This window comes from Eucalyptus grandis, chromosome 6, assembly GCF_016545825.1.
Source record: "Eucalyptus grandis isolate ANBG69807.140 chromosome 6, ASM1654582v1, whole genome shotgun sequence".
NCBI classification, from domain to species: domain Eukaryota; kingdom Viridiplantae; phylum Streptophyta; class Magnoliopsida; order Myrtales; family Myrtaceae; genus Eucalyptus; species Eucalyptus grandis.
The window spans coordinates 52063459-52086315 of record NC_052617.1 but is presented as its reverse complement, the minus strand read 5'-3'; the positions used below and the strand labels follow the sequence as shown (position 1 = coordinate 52086315).

The following is a 22857-nucleotide window of genomic DNA, read 5'->3' as shown; positions in this document are numbered from 1 at the left end:
GAATGTACTTCAAGAAGGCGAGTTCAAACCATTCTTGATCGAGTAATTTACCGAGTTGAACTTAAATTGACTAATAAGTCTCAAATATTTCCACACCGAGTTCAGTTTATCACCTAGACCGACTTGATGAATAACTATTCTTATCTTGATTGTCATGTTATGGTCTGAACACACGTTGGAGTTGCACTATGATCCCATTAGTGAACACGTAGGTCTATTGTCTTCATGTCACGTGGGAAATGTGATCAATGGAAGCAATGCATCATCTTCTTCTACATTTTATAACTTCAAAAGAAAATGGACCCAACAAAGGAAATGCATATTCTCATGATTAAACCATTTTACAGATTTTGCACGGCCATTTGAACTCCCTTTCTTACATGCATCTTTGTTTTTGCTAGTTTCAAATTAAGACGCCAGCGTATATCTCTGCTTCTTCAGTAGGGAGATAGATCCTCCACTCATCATCTGACGATTGGCCACATTCCTCATTTTGCTTCTCAACTTACGGGGTATTAGCAACCCTTTCCAGCTGTTATTCCCCTCCTGAGAGCATGTTCTTACATGTTACTCATCCGTCCATCACTAGAAACATCATTTCCTATCCAACTTACATGTGTTAAGCATGACACCAGCGTTCATCTTAATGGTATACATATCTATACAATATAGCAAAGACGAGCTAAGACTTTCATAAAATTTTAGTTGCTCGGGTATAGTCATGGAGACAAGGAATTTCATGCTGACGAATATTGTTAGGGATGTTATTAAATGACAGTAAGGATGTTACATCGAGTTCAGTTTATTGCCCAGACTGGCTCGATGAATAACTATTCTTATCTTGACGGTCATGTTATGGTTGCATTATGATTCCATTAGTGAACACATAGGTCTATTATCTTCATGTCATGTGCGAAATGTGACTAATAGAAGCAATGCATCATCTTCTCGTACATTTTATAACTTCAAAGAAAATTGACCCAACATAGGAAATGCACATTCTCATGATTGAACCATTTTACAGATTTTGCACGGCCATTTGGACTCCTTTTCTTGTGCGCATCTTTGCTTTTGCTAGTTTAGATTAAGACGCCAGCATATATCTCTACTTCTTTAGTTGGGAGATTGATCTACGTGACAAGGTAGGTACATGTGGAAAGGCTTGAAGGGTCAACGGAAGAAAGGGATAAAAAGCCAATGAATGGGACCATCAAATTCTAGATAGATCCTTCACTCATCATTTGACGATTAGCCAGATTTCTCACTTTGCTCCTCAACCTATGAGGTTTTAGCAATCATTTCCAACTATTACTCCCCTCCTGAGAGTAGGTTCTTACGTGTTACTCACTTGTCCGCCATTGAAAACATCACTTCCTATTCAACTTATATGTGCTAAGTATGTCGCCAGCGTTCATCCTAGTGATACATGTATCTATATAGAATAACAAAGACGAGCTGAGACTCCCATAAAATTCTAGTTACTCGAGTATAGTCATGGAGATAAGGAATTCCATGTTGACAAATACCGTTAGGGATGTTATTAGATGTTGGGGACCTTAATAGAATTTCGTTGTTTCCTAAAAATAACTAGTTTCCTTGTTAGACGTAAGATATACTAACAAATTGGACAAAAAGAAAATATTCTTGGAGATTAGAGGATTTAGTTTTGTTCGGAAAGTCAAATTTGAAAGCAGTGTAATTTTCAAGTCGCCAATACTTATGCTAATGAACTCTACTTAAAAAAAAAAAACAAATGTATAGCCATGATCTTGACATCCAACTCTTTAAAGCACAATATTGATGTGCTTTATTGCTAATTTTCCCTCGACCCTAGGCAACACAAAAATAAAAAAGCAGAAAAGAAGTCGTTATCTCTTTTTGACGATAAAGTTTTGTTGATTAACTTCGAATTCAATTGCATCCTCAAAACTCTAAAGTAAGTTAAACAACATTCAACTAGATTGCTCGATTAGTCAAGGAGAAATTCCTCCAAATCGGAGGCTCCACAGTCCTCAAGGATCCGATTATCAGGAGAGAATGGAAATTATAGAATCGTAAGCAAACAAACCTTACATATTTATTGGAAAATTTCGAATTATATGCGTTTGCAATGCTCTCTCTATATATATTACAAGAAAATGAATTCAGCTACAGTGCATTATGGCAATCGAGGAATCACATTAGAACGACTGCATAGGGCTCGACAAAACGGGGCTCCCCTCATAATTCCTTCCTCCTCCTGCGAACAACTCGATGCATTATCTTCTTTTCTTAACTTAGGATCACTGGCAGTGCGCAATAACATGAGGTTATGCGTTCTCCCTCGCTGCCAAAAAGCCTATAATTATTCTTCACAAGAAAAGCTTAAGAAGCATAGGATTAGGTGATCCCATGCCTTCAAACCATATGTCGTAATATTATGAATCTTCAGTGTGTTTGCGCCTAGCTCGACGATTCAGCTTGAGCAGGTTGTTCCAAGCTACGATGATTACACTCAGCTGGGAAGGTGGAAAAGAAAGGAAAAAAAAACAATACAATATATTGGAAGTCCTAAAATTTATCGTAGAAGTATAATTAAGTTCTAAAATCATGTCTTAAAACTTGTAACGAAAATGCAATCTACTCTTAAAACTTTTAAAAAGTACAATTAAATTCTAAAAAATAATTCTTCCGTACCCAAGTGAATATCATTAAAAACTTATAACACTCATAGCGTATTTATACTAAAGAATGACCGGTTAATAATACTGGAAATGAAAAAGAAATGATAATCATGAGGGTTGGTGCTCATTATTATGATTAAACTAATTCACAGATTCCGCATGCGCACTTGGACTCCATTTGTCTTTGCCCCGCCGGTTGCAGATGAAGACGCCAGCGAATTCCTACATGTCTTTCGCTGGCATTTCTTTTGTTACTTTAGTAGAGAGAGATTGATCTTTCTCGCCCCCCCCCACCTTCCCACCGCCGCCCGCCGCTCTTTCTCACCTAGTTCCTGGATCGATGTCACGTTCCGTTCTGTATATCCTCTTTTGACTTCGACAGGCTTCGTCTGAATTGAGCCATGCTTGGGTGTTGGGGGGAGGGGGTCTTTCTATGTGAATTAGCAACCAGCAAATGCTCGGGCAAGCACAAACTAGCCAGAAGTTCGCTCAAAACATAACTTAAACTTGCTAGCACAACATGTTTATCATTGAACTAACACGCTCGGCGATAGTTCTAAACTTTTGCCTAATATGTAATGTCATTTATTAACTTTTAATTTGTTTAATATAGTCATCGGACCTTTCGTGCATGTTTCATGTGATCCTTGGACCATACAAAAGTATTTAATGCCGTCCCCAAACTAGAATCAATGGAAAAACAACATTCAACATTTCTGTATAACTTAGGAACTATATCGAACATATATTAAAAATTCAAGGACTATATTGAATAAAAATTCGAAAATCACATAACACATTGAGTTAAAGTTCAGGAATCATATTAAATAAATTAAAAGTCCAGTAACTATATTTTACATTAAACCAAAATTCAAAGACTAGTTATGTAATTATCCCTATAGATAGAGATATTTAGATTATCGAAAACTTAGTGTTTGGGCCACAGACCAGAAATGCACTTCACCCTAAGAAAAATCGATACTTGTTGGCCCATGGATATCATGTGGGACTTGGGCCGGGTATGGGAAGCCCGGGCCCATTTCTTCGGCCCACCTGACTCCCCACTCACCAGACGGCCTTTGCCATTGGCCTTAGGTCAGTGAGAGAGAGAGAGGCGATCGTTTCCGCTTCTTCTTCTTCGTCTGTCCACTTCTCCTGGCCTGCACAGAGACTCCAAGGCTAGAGAGAGAAAGTAGAGAGAGAGAGAAGAGGGGGTCAAGATGAGCGCGCCGATGCCGTTCTGGAGGGCAGCCGGGATGACGTACATAACGTACTCCAACATCTGCGCCAATCTGGTGCGGAACTGCCTCAAGGAGCCCCACAAGGCCGAGGCCCTCAACCGCGAGAAGGTCCACTTCGCCATCTCCACCTGGAAGGACGGCAAGGCCGAGAAGCCCGGTACTTCAACGCTCGATCTCTCTCTTTTCTCGTCGGTTGCGCCGCTACAGTTGTTCTCCGGATTGCTGTAGCTGTTCGCCGTTTGTTGACGATTCCGATTTTTGCGAATAGGGTTTCGGTTGATTTGAGGTCGCATTCAGTTGTGCTCTTAAAATTTGAACTGCTGAAATGATAGACTGCTGGGGATGGCTCGTTGGGGGGTAACGATTGTGTAGATCTTGTCTGTCCATTGTGGGTGCTTTGCTTTTTAATTGGGTAAACCGGTTCGAAATCTCGCATTTTTTGTATGGTATGGAGACAGGCTTGTGAGTGTACTTGAATCAATTGAAATCCTTGATGCTTCGCCTTGTAAGTGAGTTAAATTTTGTTTCTTTGAGAGCCTTTTGCAGTGCTGTGTAGTGCATTTTCCTTTACCTATATAAAAAACGATCCTTGGATGAGAAAACGACGCATTCCCTAGACCTTCACATCAATTGAAGCTCAAAAAACTGTCACAAAGAGCTGGATCAATCTGCTTCATTTTCTAGAGTAATAAGCTTTTGATCCCCTTCAATCAGCATTACTAGGACCCTATGCGTGTGCAATATGCTCTCACTCTATATGTGATTCATCCTTAAGTTTTGTCCTGGGAAATTTCCTTATGTTTAATTTTCCTAGAGGGCAATAGTTGCCTGTTTATTCTTGGTAGTGTCAGTATCCATTTCTAAAAGGATTAGAATATTTTATCTTTCATTGACTAGATAATGGTGATAGGTCAGTAGAGCTTGCGATTTGCTTATGTATGGGATATCTAATTGTACCTAGTTTTGTGTTCTGCCATCAGTATCTAGAAATGTGAGTTCCCCCCTTCGTATTTACTTTCCCCAGGAGTCGCTTCTGCGTCTGTTAGGTGGTCCTCGGGGTAGGATTGGTACTGCATTTAGATTTTGAGCATTGTAAGCAAAAACTGCCTAACTAGGGAAATGGGACCCCTGATATTTTCTGATAACTCTATATTTTTTAATAGATTATTTTCTTTCTGCTGCTTGCCCCTTGCATTGCTGTGATCATTCATCATCAATTCATGGCGTCATTCTGTTTTTGAATATTGTTGTGTGGGAAATGTAAATAACATCCACTCTCCACTCATATTTGCTTGTTCATGTTACTCATTATTTTCACCTGCTTTATGCTTAACTTTCTGAAAATTAGAGGATAATTATTGGGCACCCCCCACCTACAACCCACAGACCAATAAAAAATGAAAAAGGCTTGTGCTCAATGGACAAATCACTAGCACTGCTAATCTTCTGTTGTCCCAATGATGCTATGCATAAACTTTGTATATCAGATGAATGACAACAGTGCAACTCACTTTTTTTAGTTTAAACAAATATTGAAAGGTAATTTGCATATGTGTTCATCAGTAAATAGGGCTTTGTCATTTGATGAAACATTTTCGTTCTCAGGTTTAATGCATGCATGTGATTTGGGTGTCTTGCATGCTTTGTGTTATGACCTGGTTCATGACTGGGTACTTTTTATGTTGTGTCCAATGGTTTGGGATGGGTAGAAGTAATAACATCTATGTCCATGGTAAAGTTTGGGAAATTTGTTCCCATAAATTGTCGGCCTTTATCAGCCTTTTGGATCTACCTTAATGTTGCTTGAAGAATTGGGTACCATGGTCACGACTTTAATTTTCTGTGCATGTGAATTCTGTTTGTCATGCCAATTCCTATGCATGAAAACTTCAACCATAGTATGGTACATAACTTCATCTGTTGACATCTTAATTTAGTTTAATTCTACAAACACTGATATTATGAACTGCCTTCTGTTCATCATAAGTCAGATGTATAAATATATTTTGTGGTCTTTAGAGTTGAGAAACTGTACCAATTGTTCTCACTGATTGTTTGAGTTTCAAGTGCATGCCTTTTGCCAGTTGAATTATATTTTTTGGAGACAACTTTTTGATTGCCTGGCTATGTCAAAGACATGTTTGGATAGGAAATGCTAGCGCAGTAGTGCCATATAGTGGTGCTGACTAAACCTTTTTAGTGTAATTAAGCATGTCTATTGATTCTTTGCATATTCTCACCTGGCTTGGTCAGCATGTTCCATAATTTGTATCGTTTGCAAATGGTATCTGGGATTGCTGCTGCCCTGTATGAGCTGATTTGTCATCTCTTATTTGAAAATGATGTTTGTAGTATTTGGTACTTGGGTTGACCTTTCCTAATTATGCTTTGATAATGATGGAGGTCCCCTTGGCTTATTCTTGGACAGCTCAGATTCTACAGAACTTTATTACCTATACTTCTGGTGCTGCTTTCTGTGTTTGTTTAGATGTATAATGGATGAAATGCTTAATAGGATAGCTGTTGCACTTTTACTTATTTAATACTGGACATGTGTCCATGTCTGAGCTAAGATAAAACAGAATTTGTATCAAGTTTGAGCTGTTCTTGGTAACTGACCCGATGACATATGTCTTCTGTTTTTGCAGTAATTCGTTCAGATCTGGCGGAAGATTGACAGCAATGACATAGGATCAATAAACCGAAAAGGGGATTTGAATGTCTGCTGAAGCTGATGTTCTTTCAGTCTGAGTCGGGCATTTTGTTGTTGATCTGTGATGACTGCACCTTATGAGACTGATTCTGGATTTTCCTGTCTACCCATTGATGTTTGAGTCGAAATAATGGTACTCTTGCCATATGCAGAATGTACTGCTCAACTTATGCAATGAGACTCATGTCGAGCTACTTTTGAGTTATGCTACATGTGTGCCGCGTGGCGTTAATTGACGCTCATGCTTTCCACTTGCTGGCAACAATATGATTAATGTTTTTGTTTATATGCCAATACGTTAATCACCTGTCGGCCCCCATCCCCATCGTTTGCATAAATTATCATTCGCCTTTAGGTCGACACCGCCGGATGCGGTTCCAACCACTGCAAATATAGGTTGGACAAAGTACAGACCAGAGTTTGACGCAAATGAAAACAAGGTCTGACCAAAGCAGTGCTTAAGTTCTCTACCGGCTCCCATCTATCTATGTGCACTCTTAAGCTGGACTCTGTCACTTAGCTCCTGTCCGTTTCACGTTGTCGATTCAGATCATCCAGCGAGGACCACCTGCGTATCTTTAATTAGTCTAAAAAAGTCCGTCGCTTTCTCTGCCATATTCGCGTTGTCCGAACAGCAAAGTTCGTCTCCAATCGAATATCGTCCTTTCACCTTCCGCTGCACGCCCACGCAAGGTCAACGATATCGTTATCGTCTTCTGATGATTAAAATCGCTAGTCTTTCGGTCGCGTCGGAGACCCAGTGAACTGCGAAATTAAAAGAAAAGGGGAGAAATTCCGTCGAAATTAACAAACTACAATTAACGCCCGTGCTTATCTTACAGAAAAATACAGGGAAGACAACAACTTATTACCAGCAGCCGTACTTAAGTTGAAAGTCAAACGAAGCGAAGAAGACACAACCCGGAGAAGGGAAAAAAACACGATCGGAGGTGGGATTTTACTGCGGAAGAAACGTAGGAGACTGACCCCTCTCTCTCTCTCCCTCCCGCGAGGCTTCGGGCCAGCTCCGATTCTTAGCTTTCACTGCTCGAACAGGCACGCTTCCTTCTTCGACCCTCTCTCTTCTTCCCCCCACCAACTCTCTCTCTCTCTCTCTAGCCACCAGCTGCTCAAATCATTACTTTGCTTCAGATCTGCCCGGGTTCTTGCTCTTCGAGTCACGGACCCCTGTTGTTGCTGTCGTCGTCGTCTTCAGTTGATCTGATCTGAGCGCTCGCGCTGCGATTCCATCGAGGATGGCCACGGCGAAGGCGGCGCGATCGCGGGGGACGCCGGTGAAGGAGAACGGCGCGAAGCTGGAGGAAGGGCTCACCGTCTTCAAGTCCGATAAGTTCGACGCCGATGCTTACGTCCAGTCCAAGTGCACCCTCAACGAGAAGGTTCCCCTCCTTCTCGTGGCCCTCTTGTGTTGTGTTTGCGTTTGATTTTGGGCGTTGGCTGCGGGTGCTTCGATCGGTCCTTTCGGGTTGCGTCCGCTTGATTGTGTATCGATTCGGTGCGCCTGTTTGTGGGAATCTACGAGACTTTCGAGGCGCGTTACTGTAGATGGATGTTCGTGGGTTCTATTTCGTCGTTCGTGGGCTCTGCTCACTTAGGAAATTGAAGTTTGAGGACCAAGTTCTTTTTTGGCTTCTTCAATCCTCGAAATCGTGAAGAGGAGCTGAAAGTTCTTGCTTTTCTTAGTTTTGTGACCTCCATTTCTCACGCACTTAAAATGGGGTTCTAACCCGATATAATCCTTTTGAGATTTCACACCAATAGTGCCATTTAGCCTGTAATGAGCAACCAAAACCCTTAGAGGACAATTGAGAGTGGTACATCTGGGGCGCTGATTGGTGGTTTGCATTTGCTCGAAAGTTGGCACACTCGTTCCTTTTGCTAAATCATGTTTGGAGCTCTCTTTCATTGCCTGTTTGGTAAAAAAAGTCTCTAATTGGATGCATATTTTGAATGCAACTGGTATCATCTCCTTGAATGGTGGGACAGTGTGATTTACGCGGTACTATATTCTGCAATGCACGAGAGATCCATGTAACTATCCTGCTTCATGTGAAAGGGCCCTATTTTTGGGTTGTAGGAAGCAGTGGCTATATCCATGGTACCGTTGAACGATAGTCTTCTAGACTGAACCTCTTAATTTGAAAATGATCGATTCCCAGAATGGAAGTCCTATATTCGCATGCATAAATAAATTTTGAATAGCGTAATCATGTATCAGTATTGCACTGCATCATGAGTCACTTTGTGCTTTCTTTCAAGTAAAACCTGGGTTGGTTAAGAGCTTCTTCTTTTCTTCCTTTGATCAAGTAAAAGAGTCATGGCTAGGTTACTGAGTGGGTTTATACTATCATCAAGAAGAGTGTTCTAAAAGGTAAACATCATTTAATCATTTATGAAAAGACTTTGAAAGACAAAATTGCAAACTCTGGATCCACCTATCCTTTAAAAGAAATTAAAGATTAAAACAACAATCCATCATTTTTGTCAAAGGCTCTTCTCTTATTTGCCCAAACCAATGCAACTCTGGAGAATTTCCTCTTTCTGGTTTGTTGCCATTCTATTCAAGCCTTACAACGTTTTTTTTGGGCAGCCTGAAAAGCCTGCAACTCCTGAGCCACTATTCTTGTTGACACCCATCCTACTTTTGATAAATTGGTTGCAATAAAGATACAAAGGTCTTTTTTATCGTCCCACAATTATCAGATTAGTATTAATCTTGTTATTCATTCTGTTATCAAAGTCTTTCCTCGATTGAAATACCTTGGAAATCTTGAGAACTCTTTTGGCTCTAAGTAGACACATGGCTTTCCTATATGTGTAAATTTAGCACTTGTCCATAACTTGAATAACCATTGAATTATGTGCTATCTGTTCTGTTAATGTTGTTTAGAGCCTCTTGTGTGCTTTGTGAAAACCTTTTTATTCTTAATTAGTTCTTTCTAATTCATGCCTCTTTCAAGCTACAGTTTTTTTAAAGTTCTTTTTTCTCTTTAACCATGATCCCATAGTTCAATTTGTTATGAACTATGTAAGTGCTGTTGACTATGCCATGCGCTAGATGCTCATTTCATTACGTGGTGTGTTGAAAGGCTCTTCAGAAATGATGTCATAACTTGTTTGTGCTCCAGATACTTCTACTGCTTCTCATTCTATCTATTGCCCCTCAACACATGTTTTTTCTTTGCTTTTGGGAAGGTCATCTCATCTTTCCACTTATTCTGAGAAGTAGGGGAACCTTTCTGAGCATTGAGACACTTGAAACAAGTTTTCGTTGCTTTCTTGCAGGAAATAAGACAGTTATGTTCCTACCTCTTGGACCTCAAGAAAGCTTCTGCTGAGGAAATGCGGAGAAGTGTTTATGCTAATTATGCAGCATTCATCAAGTGAGTTCACAAGTTCATCATTCACTGGAGTAGGGGTGACCAACAGTGCATGTTAGCCTGTTGTTTTCTAAGTCTATCATGGTACCAGAAGGTCCATCAGGAAATGAAATCTGATGATAAACAGTTGACTACCTTGGGGATTCGTTAATTTGATCTTTGTTTATTGTTTTTCTTGCAGAACATCCAAAGAGATATCAGATTTAGAGGGGGAGCTTCTGTCCATTAGGAACCTGCTGTCGACTCAAGCTACCTTAATTCATGGATTAGCTGATGGAGTTCATATTGAGTCCTCATCTACCAATGTGCCTGAAGACTCAACTGAAAATGTTCTCTCAGATTTTGAAGACAGAGAACCTTCAGATTTGGAGAGGTGGTCAGTGGAATTTCCTGATCTTCTTGATGTTTTATTAGCTGAGAGGAGAATCGATGAAGCTCTAGCAGCCCTTGATGAGGGAGAACGTGTAGTTGCTGAATCAAAAGAAACAAAAGCTCTGAGCACAATTTTACTTGCTTCACTACAGACAGCTATAACTGATCGTAGAAACAAATTAGCGGATCAGCTTGCTGAATCTGCTTGCCAACCTTCAACCCGTGGTAGTGAACTTCGCTCTGCAATATCTGCTCTCAAGAAACTTGGGGATGGACCTCGGGCTCACACTTTGCTTCTTAATGCACATTTTCAACGGTATCGGTATAACATGCAAACCCTTCGTCCATCAAGCACATCTTATGGAGGGGCATATACAGCAGCCCTTTCCCAGCTGGTATTCTCTGCTATTGCACTAGCTGCCAGTGATTCTTTAGCTATTTTTGGCAAGGAGCCAGCTTATACTTCAGAGCTTGTGATGTGGGCAACAAAGCAAGTAGAAGCTTTTGCTCTTCTTGTTAAAAGACATGCACTGTCTTCATCAGCAGCTGCTGGAGGTCTACGAGCTGCTGCAGAATGTGTTCAAATTGCTTTAGGACATTGTTCATTGCTGGAAGCTCGTGGCCTTGCCCTTTGCCCCACCCTCCTAAAGCTGTTCAGGCCTAGTGTGGAGCAGGCATTAGAGGCTAATTTGAAAAGGATTGAGGAGAGCACTGCTGCTCTGGCCGCTGCTGATGATTGGGTTCTCACTTACCCTCCTACTGCCACACGCCAATCTGGCAAGCTATTGAGTGCTTCTGTTGGGAACACTACTGCATTTCAGCATAGACTCACCAGTAGTGCACATCGGTTCAATTTAATGGTCCAGGTGAATGGTTTTTCCCCTTGAACTCTTTATCTTGAAAATGTTTTATTGAATAGGTCATAATAACTTTCTTTTAGCTTGATGTGACATTGGTTTCCTTGCAAGTTAGAATGCTGTTGTCAACAATCAATTGAATAGAGATAGTCACTTCAGTGTATTGCTTTCCTGCGATCCTGAATAGTTGTGACAAGTGTGACCTTATCACACAATTTTTGTTGTGCTGGTGGGTGGCGAATGCAGGTAGTTTTTCATTGACTTTAGAACTATTATTGGTCAATTGGAAGTGCCAATTTCATCCCATCACATCCATCTGGCTAATGCCTCTTTGTCAATTTTATCTCCTCTAAGCTGCCATTCCTCTCTCTGTTTTCTTTCTTATTATCTCTGGGTTGGGTAGGGGATAGGAGGTTGGTCACTATGATTCTGTTTGGAAATGTTCCAATTTTTTTGTTTTTCTATTCTTTTGTTCCCCGGAACAAAAAATGAATAGAAATCTGTTTGGTAACATTAACTAATTTTTCTATACCCGGCATAGAAAAGTAGTCAGGGAATAGTTTTGGAATAGAAGCAAGAGGTAGAAAAAAGTAGCTTTTGGTCTCGGGAATAATTTCTAAAAATAAGTTTTGTTCTTTTTCCTTTTCTTCTTTTCTTCTTATTTTCACCGCCCCTTGCCATTCGCCGCCCCCCAACCGGCCACCGCCACCTCTCCCGGTCGCCGGCCGCCGGCAGCAAGCAAGAAGAAAAAAAGAGGAAAAAAAGAGAAATCTACAAAAATTATGAAAAAATTAAAAGAAACAAAAATTCATGCCAAATGCATTCCTATTCTTTTTCTATTCCGAGAATAGAAATTTTGTATAGTTACCAAACGTGTTCTTTTACTTAGAAATTGTTCTAGGGAATAGAAATAGAAAAGGATCATTTCTGAAAAGAAATTATTTTCCAGAATAGAAAAGTTACCAAACGCATCCTATAAGTCTGGCACACAGCTTTGATAGTTAAAAGCACATTCTGTGGATATGTCGGCATGAACAGATATTCTGATTCCTTCTTCTTCTTACTGAGCAACATAGCACTGTGTGCTAGAGATCTCTGCCACTCACATCTTCTTGCATTTCTCATCCCGCAAGAGATTTTTCCCTTATCATTGTTGATCTTTGTTATCTCTATCAGGTGGTCATTTTTTCTTTAGATATCTGTCACACTTCTTTCAATTACTGATGGTTGATTCCTCTATCTCAAACAGGATTTCTTTGAGGATGTAGGGCCATTATTAAGTATGCAATTGGGAGGTCAAACACTGGAAGGTCTGTTTCAGGTATTTAACTCCTATGTGAACATGCTTATAAAAGCCTTACCTGGTTCAATGGAGGATGAAGCAAATTTTGAAGATTCTGGGAATAAGATTGTTCGGTTGGCTGAAACTGAAGCTCAGCAGATTGCTTTGCTGGCAAATGCATCATTATTGGCAGATGAGCTGCTCCCCCGTGCAGCTATGAAGCTTTCTCCACTGAGTCAGTCTCATTATAAGGATGATTTCCAGAGAAGACCTACAGATAGACAAAATCGTCATCCTGAACAAAGAGAATGGAGGAGGCGGCTTGTGAGCTCAGTTGATAGACTAAAAGACACTTTCTGTCGGCAACATGCTCTGGATCTTATTTTCACTGAGGAAGGTGACAGCCATCTTACTGCAGACATGTACATAAATATGGATGGAAATGCAGATGAAATTGACTGGTTCCCTTCTCTACTTTTCCAGGTATTGTTTGAATGACAGATACCTTCTTTGATATTTTTCAAGTCAAATTTGGAAAATTCTCGACTTGTGTCGAAAAATGACATTACCCTTTTATTTTTCCCGTAATTTTTAAATAATTAAACCCCCTTATGGATTGGAATTTCAACTGAGTCGAGCAAACTGAGCTGGTTTTTGAATCACACCTTCTGTAATTTGTCTCTTTATTCACCACTTCATTAGGAGTGACCAGATGATGCAACCTGGATGGCTTATCAATGCATGCAAGTGTGCATGTTTACTAAGAGCTACATTTGTTTTTAATGAAATTCACTGTGAGACAAAGAACATTCTGTTTTATTGGCATTTACCCCGTGTGAGGCTTGATGAGAATTATTCTAGGTGCTGCAGTCTACAGGTGCATCGTGCTGTATTTTGAATTACAGCTACATGTGTCAGTATCATCAAAAAAATTTTGCTGTTGGTATTTGCCATATGAGAAGTATTCCAGCTTCTACTTGTTGACATCTCCGCCCCTTGTTTTTCTTGAGATTCATTTTCAAAATCTGGGCTCTGAGTTTAAGGTAGAAGGATAGTTGTTTAAATGTAACCTTCAATATGGAATCATATTTGAAATCTGTCGACTTTTTTTTTTTTTTTTTGGTTGTCTGATGAAAAAGGTCAACGGCAAGAGCGGGAATACCTCATTAAAAAAATCATTACTTTCTACTGATTTGTTCATCCTGGCTTGAGCAGCTCCTGATTCCTAAACATTCGAAGACCAAATTTCACCACTTTATTTATGATTTTTTTTTATTTTTTTGGGGCTGGTTTCTTATCTGATGAAATGGGATTTCCGGTCTTTAAACACTCGGTCAAAGACCAGATTTTTTGCTTAATTTTTTTTTTCAGGGTTTTCTCTAATTATTCGTGTGCTTTGTTTCTTATAACATGTGATTACTGCAATACAGGAGCTGTTTGCAAAATTGACGAGGATGGCCAGTATGGCTGCAGATATGTTTGTGGGCAGGGAACGGTTTGCCACATTGTTATTGATGAGACTAACAGAAACAGTCATCCTATGGCTCTCTGAAGACCAGAGCTTTTGGGACGACATTGAAGAAGGGCCAAGACCTTTAGGTCCTGTTGGTCTGCAGCAGGTATTTGAGTGTGACTTTCTAGCAAGTAATTCTCCATTAATGGGCAAAATAATTGGTTTGACTTTTCCTTCTAATTTCCACAAATGCAGTTTTATTTGGATATGAAATATGTCATGTGCTTTGCCTCCCAAGGACGATATTTGTCACGGAATTTACATAGAGTTGTCAATGAGATCATATCAAAAGCCATTGCAGCATTTTCTGCTACGGGAATGGATCCATACAGGTACAACATTGAGTATTCTCTCTTTGGGTTAGTTTTCCGTTGCTTGTGCATATAGTTCTATGCAAGTTATTGACTTGAAGAGGGGAGGATCTTTATGTTTATTGAACCATCTCCTTTATCAGTTCAAATTTTCGAAAATTGATAAATTTATTATGCTGGCAAAGGACGTTGATAGCTTTTTGTTACAATATTGGTACTTTTCAGTCGATACCAAATCTTCTAATGCAAATGCCATAGATTTGAGCAATGCAAGCCTTGATTCCTGAGACTGAAATGTTCTGTTTGCAGTGTGCTACCTGAGGATGAGTGGTTCAATGAGGTTTGTCAGGATGCAATTGATAGACTGAGTGGAAAACCCAGAGCCATCAATGGAGACAAAGAAGTTAACAGCCCGACGGCTTCTATTTCCGCCCAGTCAATCTCATCGGTTAGGTCTCATGGGAGTTCCTGAAAGCACTTGTCTCAGATCTGTATATTACAAAGGAAAGGGAAAATTAGGTTTGCGCGATCTAATTCTTGTATCAATAGTCAGCAAATTTTTGCCTCGCCATTTTTCTTTTGATTTCGCTGCAGTAGTGTTCTCTTTAGTTGTAGCGCATGACGAATGATACTATGGTTAGGGATTCTTTCATCTGGGTGAGTGAGAACCTTGACATTGTAAATGTTTTATTTTGCGTTCTTATCACAATTTTATTATTCTTTGTATACTGGAGCTTATCAGTGGATTAAGCAATCCTTGGAGCCTCGTGTGTAGGTTGTCAAAAGGACCGACTCTTCTTGTTAACAGGAAGCTTTGATTCGTGCATTCTGATCGATAATCAAGCAAAAACTTGGAATCCATCTACTAATTATAACCGTTTCAAGGTACTCAAAAGACTCGACGTTTTGCGGGTATGAAATTTTGTTTACTATGAAAGCCAGTTATGCGGGAGTAACTCTTGCAAATCTTGAATACATTTATCGTATACCTTGGACCTACAAAAACACTAACGTATGCATACTTCTTCAATATTTCTAAACTGACTTAATATTTTGATTTTGAAGGCAAAGGTCGATAAATAATTCAAAGGAGAAGCAGCGGGCTGACTTACACCCATTTGAGATGCCGAGTAATTTCATGCTTCTTGATGCTAATGACATTACATTGTAAAATGGATTTTGAAAAATTAATATTGACCCATCATTAGAATAAAGGTATCAATTATCAACAGGTTCCATTTCTCGATTATAATATTGAAATGTCGCCTTGAATTTTCTGAGAGATAAAATGACGTGGAAAAAAGGGGAGGGTCGATGAGAACCTACTTTTCTAAATTTTATTTCCTTGGCGATGCGTCAAAGCCCATCGTTCCGTTGCATCATCTTAGTGGCTTCTATCAAAACGCAATGTTACATGAATCTGAGAACCAAAATCTACCACATTAAACCGAGCTACGTTAGTTTCTCTGGGGGTACATTCGCTTTGAGCAGTTGGTTGACAACATCTATCATGTTAGGTCTCCTGCTTGGCTCCTTTTCGGTACACCTCAAAGCAACCAAAACCACATCAGCAACTTGTTCCATGATATTGGTGTCCAGAAATTCTTCTGCGAGGCTTGGATCTACAATCCGTTTGATATCCCGTGTGCTATTCCAAACCGACCTCGCCCGACCTACGATGTCTGAGTCAATAAATGAGGGATCCACTGCTTTTTGCCTCGTTAGCAGCTCGAGCAGAACCACCCCGTAACTGTACACATCAGATTCCCTGCTCATTTTCGTCATGAACGCGTTTTCTAACACAAAGAAATAGAGACATCGAAAATTAGTGCGCCATATTAAGAACAACACAAATAAAAGACCGGAAGAAGAACGAAACAGAACATACCGGGTGCCATATACCCAACCGTTCCTGCAACGGCCATGGAAGGTGCGGCAGAAGCAGAATGATCAAGAAGCTTGGCGATACCAAAATCCGATATACGGGGCTCCATATCAGAATCAAGGAGTATGTTTTCTGGTTTGATGTCCCGATGAATCACAGCAGGATTGCAATCAAAGTGGAGATACGCCAACCCGTGAGCAGTTCCAACTGCGATCTTGTACCGGACTTTCCATTCTAGGGACAGTCGTGGAGATTTCTCATGTAAAACATCACACAGGCTTCCATTCTCCATGTAGCGATATAAAAGGAGGCCATAATCCTTTCGCAGCCAAAAATCTTCCAGTTTGACCAAGTTCCGGTGCCTCAACATTTTCATTGTTTGGATTTCTCTTTCTATGCTTGATTTCCCTCCTTTGTATGCTCCAAATGCAAGCTTCTTCAGTGCGTAAACTTTGTCTGGACTTAAAGAAGCTTTGAAAACGACCCCATGGGCTCCTCTGCCAATAATATACCTCTGGTCGAGGTTTTCTGTAGCTGCCATCGCTTTATTTAGTAGAGGAGACGAGCCATCTTGAACAGGGATCTCATTTTCCTGGTGTTTCCTTCTGCACGAAGCCACCAAGAAAACTAATCCAACGATCACAACAACAGAAATTAGAGAAGAAGCCAGAGCTATCAAAATTGTTGCAGCTCTTGTTAGTCTTTTTCGGTCTCTTGGACTGTCACAAGGACTGAGACCATCACTCCCAGAGCAAGTTACTGAACCAGATGGTTGGCATCTGACACACAGACCTGAGTTTCCCAAAAAAGAAGAAAGAGTTAAGTTCAGATGGATCAGGTTTGGTGTCGGACCTGTGAAGTGATTGTATGAGACATTTAGCTCAATTAAAGAATCAAGTTCTTCAAGCACCACTAAACTTCCAGAAAAATTGTTGTTTGATATATCCAGTCTCTGAAGCAGGATCAAGTTCCCAATTTCTGAAGGAAGCTTCCCCGTTAATCTGTTCTCACTTAGATCCAAAGCATATGTTAGACTCTTCAGTGATCCAATCGAAGAGGGAATTTCACCTCCTAACAAATTCCCACCCATTTGTAGTTCTTGTAACTTCCCAAGGTCTGTCAAGAAAGGTGGAATGCCTCCATCAAAACGGTTCCTTGTCAAAATGAGTGTTGACAAACTTGTCCAATTCCTCAAACTTGACGGAAGTGAACCATTCAATTGATTGAACCCGACATCAAAAATATACAATCTTTTACAACGTGACAGCTCAGATGGCAAGGAACCTTGCAGATTGTTGTGAGAGAGATTTAGCATCACAAGGTTTGAAAGGTGCCCAAGCTCCAAGGGTAGAAATCCTGTGAGTTTGTTCCTGGACAAGTTGATAGCGGTGATATTGCTACAGTTAGCCAAGCTAGAGGGGATGCTCCCACTGATGCTGTTTTTGCTGATATCCATCAGCAAAAGGTCAGGCATCCTTGAAAATTCTGTCAAGACCCCGGTAAAGTTGTTTTCTTTAAGGATCAACCTCCTCAGACTTGAACAGCTTCCTACGTCAGAAGGTATGCTACCTTGAAGTTGATTCACACCGAGAATCATCACTTCCAATTTCTTTCCCCTGCACAGATGGGGCGGCATCGGGCCAGTGAACTTGTTATTAGTGAAATCCAACTCCAGTAAACTACTATACATACCCAAACTTTGAGGAATGACTCCAGAGAAATGGTTGTTGAACAAAGTGATGTTCTTCAAGTTCTTGAGCTCAGTTATCTCCAGAGGTAGCTCTCCCGAGAGATAATTGTTATAGACCAAAAGCTTCTCAAGGGATGGAATCTTCCAGATTCCAAGTGGAATCTCACCACTCAAATGATTCTGAAACAACTGAAGATCTTTGAGCTCACTGATGTCGCCGATTTCCCGAGGGATTTCCCCTTCAAGTTGGTTGGAGTACACCTGCAAGCTTTTCAAGGACTTGCACTTGCCAAGTTCGGGAGGCAATTCTCCAGACAATTGATTCTCAGAGAGATAGAGTAAAGAGAGTCTCTCGAGCTGGCCTATTGTAGATGGTATGTTTCCGGTCAAGTTGGCAGTTGCGGCGGCTAAAGTAGTTAGATTGCCACAATTGCCCAATTCCGGTGGGAGACCCCCATTGAAATTGTTGAATGACAAGATCAGAGTGTCCAAATTCTTGCAACGGCCTGAACCCAAAGGGATCTTCCCTTCAAAGCTATTTTCACTAACATCTAAATAAACAAGGTTCTCAAGAGCACCGAGGGTTGGTGGCAAAACTCCTACGAGCTCATTCCTAGTCAAAATGAGTTCGCGTAATTTACTACAATTGCCGATGGAATCCGGAATGGCACCTGACAAATGATTATCATACAAATACAGGTACGTGACCTCTCTCATATCACCAACAGTCTTAGGAATGGAACCACTTAAATTGTTCGAGTACAAGTTCACATACTCTAGACTAGGAATTCGGAACAATGACTCGGGTATCTCGCTTGCCAGCGAGTTCGAGAACAAGCTCAAGTAACTCAAATTCCGAAGCCTGCTCAAGTCGTCCTTGATTTCCCCGGTGAACCCATTATGGGACATATCCAAGTACTCAAGCTGGGTACAATTCCCCAACTGCTGAGGAATTTCACCGGTGAAATTGTTGCTGCTAAGATCAAGGACCCGCAAGTGGGTCAAGCGCCCGACTTCGGTTCCTACCCGACCCAAAAGACCATAGCTGGAGAGGTTCAGAGAGACCACATTGCCAGCAGGGTCACACTTCACACCAACCCACTTACAGGGGGTGGGATCAGAGGAGTTCCAGCTAGAGCTTATGGCGGAGGGCACGTTAGTCCAGCGAGCCATGAGTGAGAGCAGTGGAACGAGGCCAGCGGGGCTCGAAGAAGAGACGGTGAGCGTGGACACAGAGAAGCAAAGTAGAAGCAAGAAACGGGCGAAGACGAGCTCCATCACACGGGAAAAGATGGGAGTGTTGTTGAGGAACTCAGTTACCCAGATGCTAGTTGCAGGCTTCTGAGAAGACCCACCTCCTGAATTCTCGCTTGGTACCCTGTCCTCCTCCTACTCACAGAGAGTTTCTAGGAATGCTTGGATTTGAGAGAGTGGCGGGAGAGAGAGTTTTTGGGTGGGGAGGCAATGATACAGGAACAATAACTGCAAAGTTTCTATTCGTAAAGCTGGTGGCCAGTAGGCAGAGAAGTTGCTGCAGGTTCCATGTCTATCAGTTTCTGCATCCGTAGTACTTAAAAATTGAATTTTGGTGACCATTCTTCCGCTGTTTACACCACTTGTGACTTCTACATCCCTTATGACATCATTCCTCACGCATCCTACTTTTGATATAAGACGTTTTCTTATTTTCTTTTTCTTTTTTCTTTTTTATTTCGATTTTATTAAGGACGAAACTCTTCAATACTCTTCTTAAACAACACCCATGAATAGGGGTGAGCATGGTCCGGTTGGCCCGGCCACCCCTAACCCTGTGACCAACCCGCGTACGGTGTCGGTCCTCAATTTTAGGACCGAGGACCGACCCTATTAAGCCCAGGACCAAGGGACCGGACCAACCCAATGGGTTCGATCTGGTTCTAGGATCAACCTAGGACCGATTGATAATTTTTTTCGTCTTATTTTCTATACTCCCTAAAAAAGCAAACCTACAAATTCAAATTACACATCCATCGACAATGCGGTATTGTGCAACTAAACTATAAATACCAATACATATTTAGCAAATTTAAGATGACAGTTAACTGCTCATCGAGATATTGGACAAGATGGAAAGTTCTTGTAATCATCTATCTTTAATATTCATAACACCATATGCAAAAACGTTTTCCTGCATTTGATCATGTAGAGTCCATTTAACCAAAAAATGAGCTTCACACCACTTGACTAGCAAATCATGACTAGCAAATCACCGTAGCAACTGCAGTACTACTCTACTCTTCAAAAACTTCTACCATTTGACACAAATTGAAAAGCAAAGTACAGTTGAAATTCATTAGCAAAATACAATTAAACTATAAAAAGTTCAAAATACTTAATATAAACCATAAATATATAACTTCACATCTTGTTAATTCACTTGAACTTCTAAACACCTGGAAAAAAAAAATAAAAGACACTTAATTAATACTCAACAAAAGTTTTAAATTGAAATTACTATTAGTGTTATTGATAGAACATCTCAATATAATATAATATAAAGACATTTTACTTAGGTTTAATATAATATAATATAATATAATATAATATAATATAATTTTGGTGACCATTCTTCCGCTGTTTATACTAAAACTTAGGTGACATCCAACATCCCTTATGACATCATTCCTCACGCATCCTACTTTTCTTTTTTTCTTTTTATTTCAATTTTATTAAAGTCGAAACTCCAATACTCTTCTTAAACAACCCATGAAGATAGTTTTACTTGACGAAACCATAAAATTGATGTTTAGTTTTCAGCATATGTAATGAAATTTCACAACAATGAAATTTCATATTGAATATGTTTAATAAAGACTTCTCATTTCTTCGCACACTTTTTAGTTCGACTTTGACCTCTACGGAAACAAGCGAATCAAGAAATTTCTTCGTGTCTTTGTTTTATGCATAGAGATGAGATTTGAAGATCGAGCTTAGCATCGTCAAGCAAAATCAAAACCCAAAAGTGATAATTAGGTAGAGGCCTATTGTTTGTCATTGAAAGTCAAAAAAAAAAGAGTTAATACTATTGTTCCACCATTGAGAAAAATCTAAAACCGGTACATCTATGACAAATCCCAAACTAATTTTTTAACCATCAAAAACCCCACAATCGATAGATATTTGACAAATTTACCCCAAACCGGTTTACTTGTGACAAATTTACAATATGTTAGTTTCCGTTAAATTTTACTATCAAATTACTAAATTGAATAACACGTGTTTTACTCTTTGTTTGTGATATTAATTTAATTTAACGAGGGGTATATTTGTTACAAATGTATAAGTTTATGATTTTTACTCTTTTTTTTGTGATATTAATTCCTAATACACTCATTCTGAGACTTTTGTCCTACCTTTTGCAAGGCGTATCGAAACCCACTTTTTCCCCAAATGAAGGTGGGGATTTGAACCCCTCAAGTTTATGATTTTTTTGCAGTTGAATAAATTAGTTTTTGGTAAATTTGTCACAAATATAACAATTTAAGTTTTTTATGATTGATTGGGTAAATTTATTATAGATGTACTAGTTTAAGATTTTTCATAATCAAAAAATAATTAAAATTAACTTGTTACATTACACGTGTACTAATTTAAGATTTTTCAAGTTATTAATCCTAAAAAAATCTCTATCTCTCTGGTGGTTATGGCTGCGCATGGTAACATTTATTGGCTAGGGAACAATTTTTTTTCAGAAATAGTTCTTTTCTATTTTTATTATGGGGAATAATTTCTATAAAAAACCCGTTTGGTAACTACAGAAAATCTTTACTCTAAAAATTTATATTTATTTGTTTTTTATTTTTTGCCCGCACACCGCCGATCGCCGCAGACGCCACGCGCGCCGATCGCCGTCGCACGGCCCATCGGCCACCACCTCCCACGGCCCGGGCGGCGGTCGGCCCTTTATCCTTCGCGCCGGCGGCGGCGGCGGTGGCGGTTCGGTTGGTCGGCGACGGCGAAGGCGGCAGCGGCGTCGGCGGGCGACGACCGGCGGCGACGGGGGCGACTGCCAGCGGTGGCGTTGGCGATGGCGATCGACCGACGGCAGCAGCGGCGGCGGCGGCGACGGTGGGCGGCGGTCAACAAGAGAAGAATAAAAGAAAAAAAAATTCACTTATTTCTTAAACTTGTTCCCGCGAACAAGAAGCAATTTTTTTACTTCTCATTTCTATTCCAAAACCATTATCGGGCTTAACTTTTATCAAAAACAAAAACTAAAAAAAACAGGTTTATTCTAAAAATAAAAAATTTGGGCTAGGAAGTTTATGTGTCCTACGTGGCACAACAAACGTTCCCTTGTCGGATTTCAGTACCTTCCTCAAAATTTCTGCTTTTGGACACGTTTGACCGTTATCAAAGGGTTCCGAAGGTTCACACTGACCAAGAAAAAGACCAGAGGAGGAGTGCTAGCTCCACTCGCGTGGACATCCCCGCTTGGACACTGCCCTATCTGGATGCGCCACGTGGCCGCGAGTTTCAAGAGAGTATGGGCGACCGTGTGCAGTTAGGAAGGAAACCGCCGACTTTTTCTATTTTCTTTTGTATATTGATTTTATGGTATTTATTCTATTCACACATTCTTTTATTTTTATTTTTGCCAAACTCCCATTCGTGCTTCGTACACGATTAATTTTTTAGGGGTTTTTATAAGTCCCCCCTCAATGGTAAATGTGAAAATGGGTGTAACTTACTTTAAAGACACACATGATTAATTTTTTTGGATCATATTAATAAATATTTCTAAAGTACTAGTTAAGTTAACTAATAGGAAAATGATAGTGATAGTTCTTAAATTTTGATTTAATTGTTAGTGTCATCTTTTCCTTAATCAAATGAAGATAATATTTTTCAAAAAAAATCATAAATTTAGGAATTACACATTTTAAGAAA

At 40.1% G+C, this 22857-nt stretch overlaps 3 protein-coding genes across 4 annotated transcripts; 2 read left to right on the top strand and 1 right to left on the bottom strand.

Moving 5' to 3' along the window:
• The first annotated feature begins 3655 nt into the window (after nucleotides 1-3655).
• LOC104450675 (ATP synthase subunit epsilon, mitochondrial) lies at nucleotides 3656-6884 on the top strand. The gene is made up of 3 exons (XM_039314677.1): nucleotides 3656-3682; nucleotides 3860-4061; nucleotides 6553-6884. The coding sequence occupies exons 1-3, from the start codon at nucleotides 3656-3658 to the stop codon at nucleotides 6579-6581; spliced, it is 258 nt and encodes an 85-aa protein (XP_039170611.1). The 3' UTR covers nucleotides 6582-6884.
• Nucleotides 6885-7525: 641 nt separating this feature from the next.
• Nucleotides 7526-15119, top strand: LOC104450673 (exocyst complex component EXO84B). Of its 2 annotated transcripts, XM_039314926.1 has the most exons (8): nucleotides 7526-7673; nucleotides 7770-8017; nucleotides 9924-10021; nucleotides 10200-11256; nucleotides 12497-13012; nucleotides 13960-14148; nucleotides 14238-14374; nucleotides 14663-15119. In XM_039314926.1, the coding sequence occupies exons 2-8, from the start codon at nucleotides 7874-7876 to the stop codon at nucleotides 14823-14825; spliced, it is 2304 nt and encodes a 767-aa protein (XP_039170860.1). In that variant the 5' UTR covers nucleotides 7526-7673; nucleotides 7770-7873; the 3' UTR covers nucleotides 14826-15119. The 2 variants fall into 2 exon arrangements, with proteins under 2 accessions (XP_039170860.1, XP_010063639.2); XM_010065337.3 differs by having other exon boundaries at nucleotides 7546-8017.
• A 602-nt stretch (nucleotides 15120-15721) lies between these two features.
• Nucleotides 15722-19206, bottom strand: LOC104450674 (receptor-like protein kinase). Its single transcript, XM_010065339.3, has 2 exons — nucleotides 16242-19206; nucleotides 15722-16149 (listed from the first exon to the last, which is right to left on the bottom strand). The coding sequence occupies exons 1-2, from the start codon at nucleotides 19204-19206 to the stop codon at nucleotides 15806-15808; spliced, it is 3309 nt and encodes a 1102-aa protein (XP_010063641.2). The 3' UTR covers nucleotides 15722-15805.
• Between the last annotated feature and the right edge of the window lie 3651 nt (nucleotides 19207-22857).

What these genes read in the sequence shown, in the direction of transcription:
- LOC104450673 (XM_039314926.1), top strand. Translation starts at nt 7,874, where the DNA reads ATGGCCACGGCGAAGGCGGCGCGATCGCGGGGGACGCCGGTGAAGGAG. An exon ending in TCCCTTCTCTACTTTTCCAG is followed by an intron (nt 13,013 to 13,959) that starts GTATTGTTTGAA and finishes ACTGCAATACAG; the next exon opens with GAGCTGTTTGCAAAATTGAC. An exon ending in GTCCTGTTGGTCTGCAGCAG is followed by an intron (nt 14,149 to 14,237) that starts GTATTTGAGTGT and finishes CCACAAATGCAG; the next exon opens with TTTTATTTGGATATGAAATA.
- LOC104450674 (XM_010065339.3), bottom strand. Translation starts at nt 19,206, where the DNA reads ATGGAGCTCGTCTTCGCCCGTTTCTTGCTTCTACTTTGCTTCTCTGTG. An exon ending in GGTTGGGTATATGGCACCCG is followed by an intron (nt 16,150 to 16,241) that starts GTATGTTCTGTT and finishes TCTTTGTGTTAG; the next exon opens with AAAACGCGTTCATGACGAAA.
- LOC104450675 (XM_039314677.1), top strand. Translation starts at nt 3,656, where the DNA reads ATGGATATCATGTGGGACTTGGGCCGG. An exon ending in TCATGTGGGACTTGGGCCGG is followed by an intron (nt 3,683 to 3,859) that starts GTATGGGAAGCC and finishes GAGAGAAAGTAG; the next exon opens with AGAGAGAGAGAAGAGGGGGT. An exon ending in CGGCAAGGCCGAGAAGCCCG is followed by an intron (nt 4,062 to 6,552) that starts GTACTTCAACGC and finishes CTGTTTTTGCAG; the next exon opens with TAATTCGTTCAGATCTGGCG.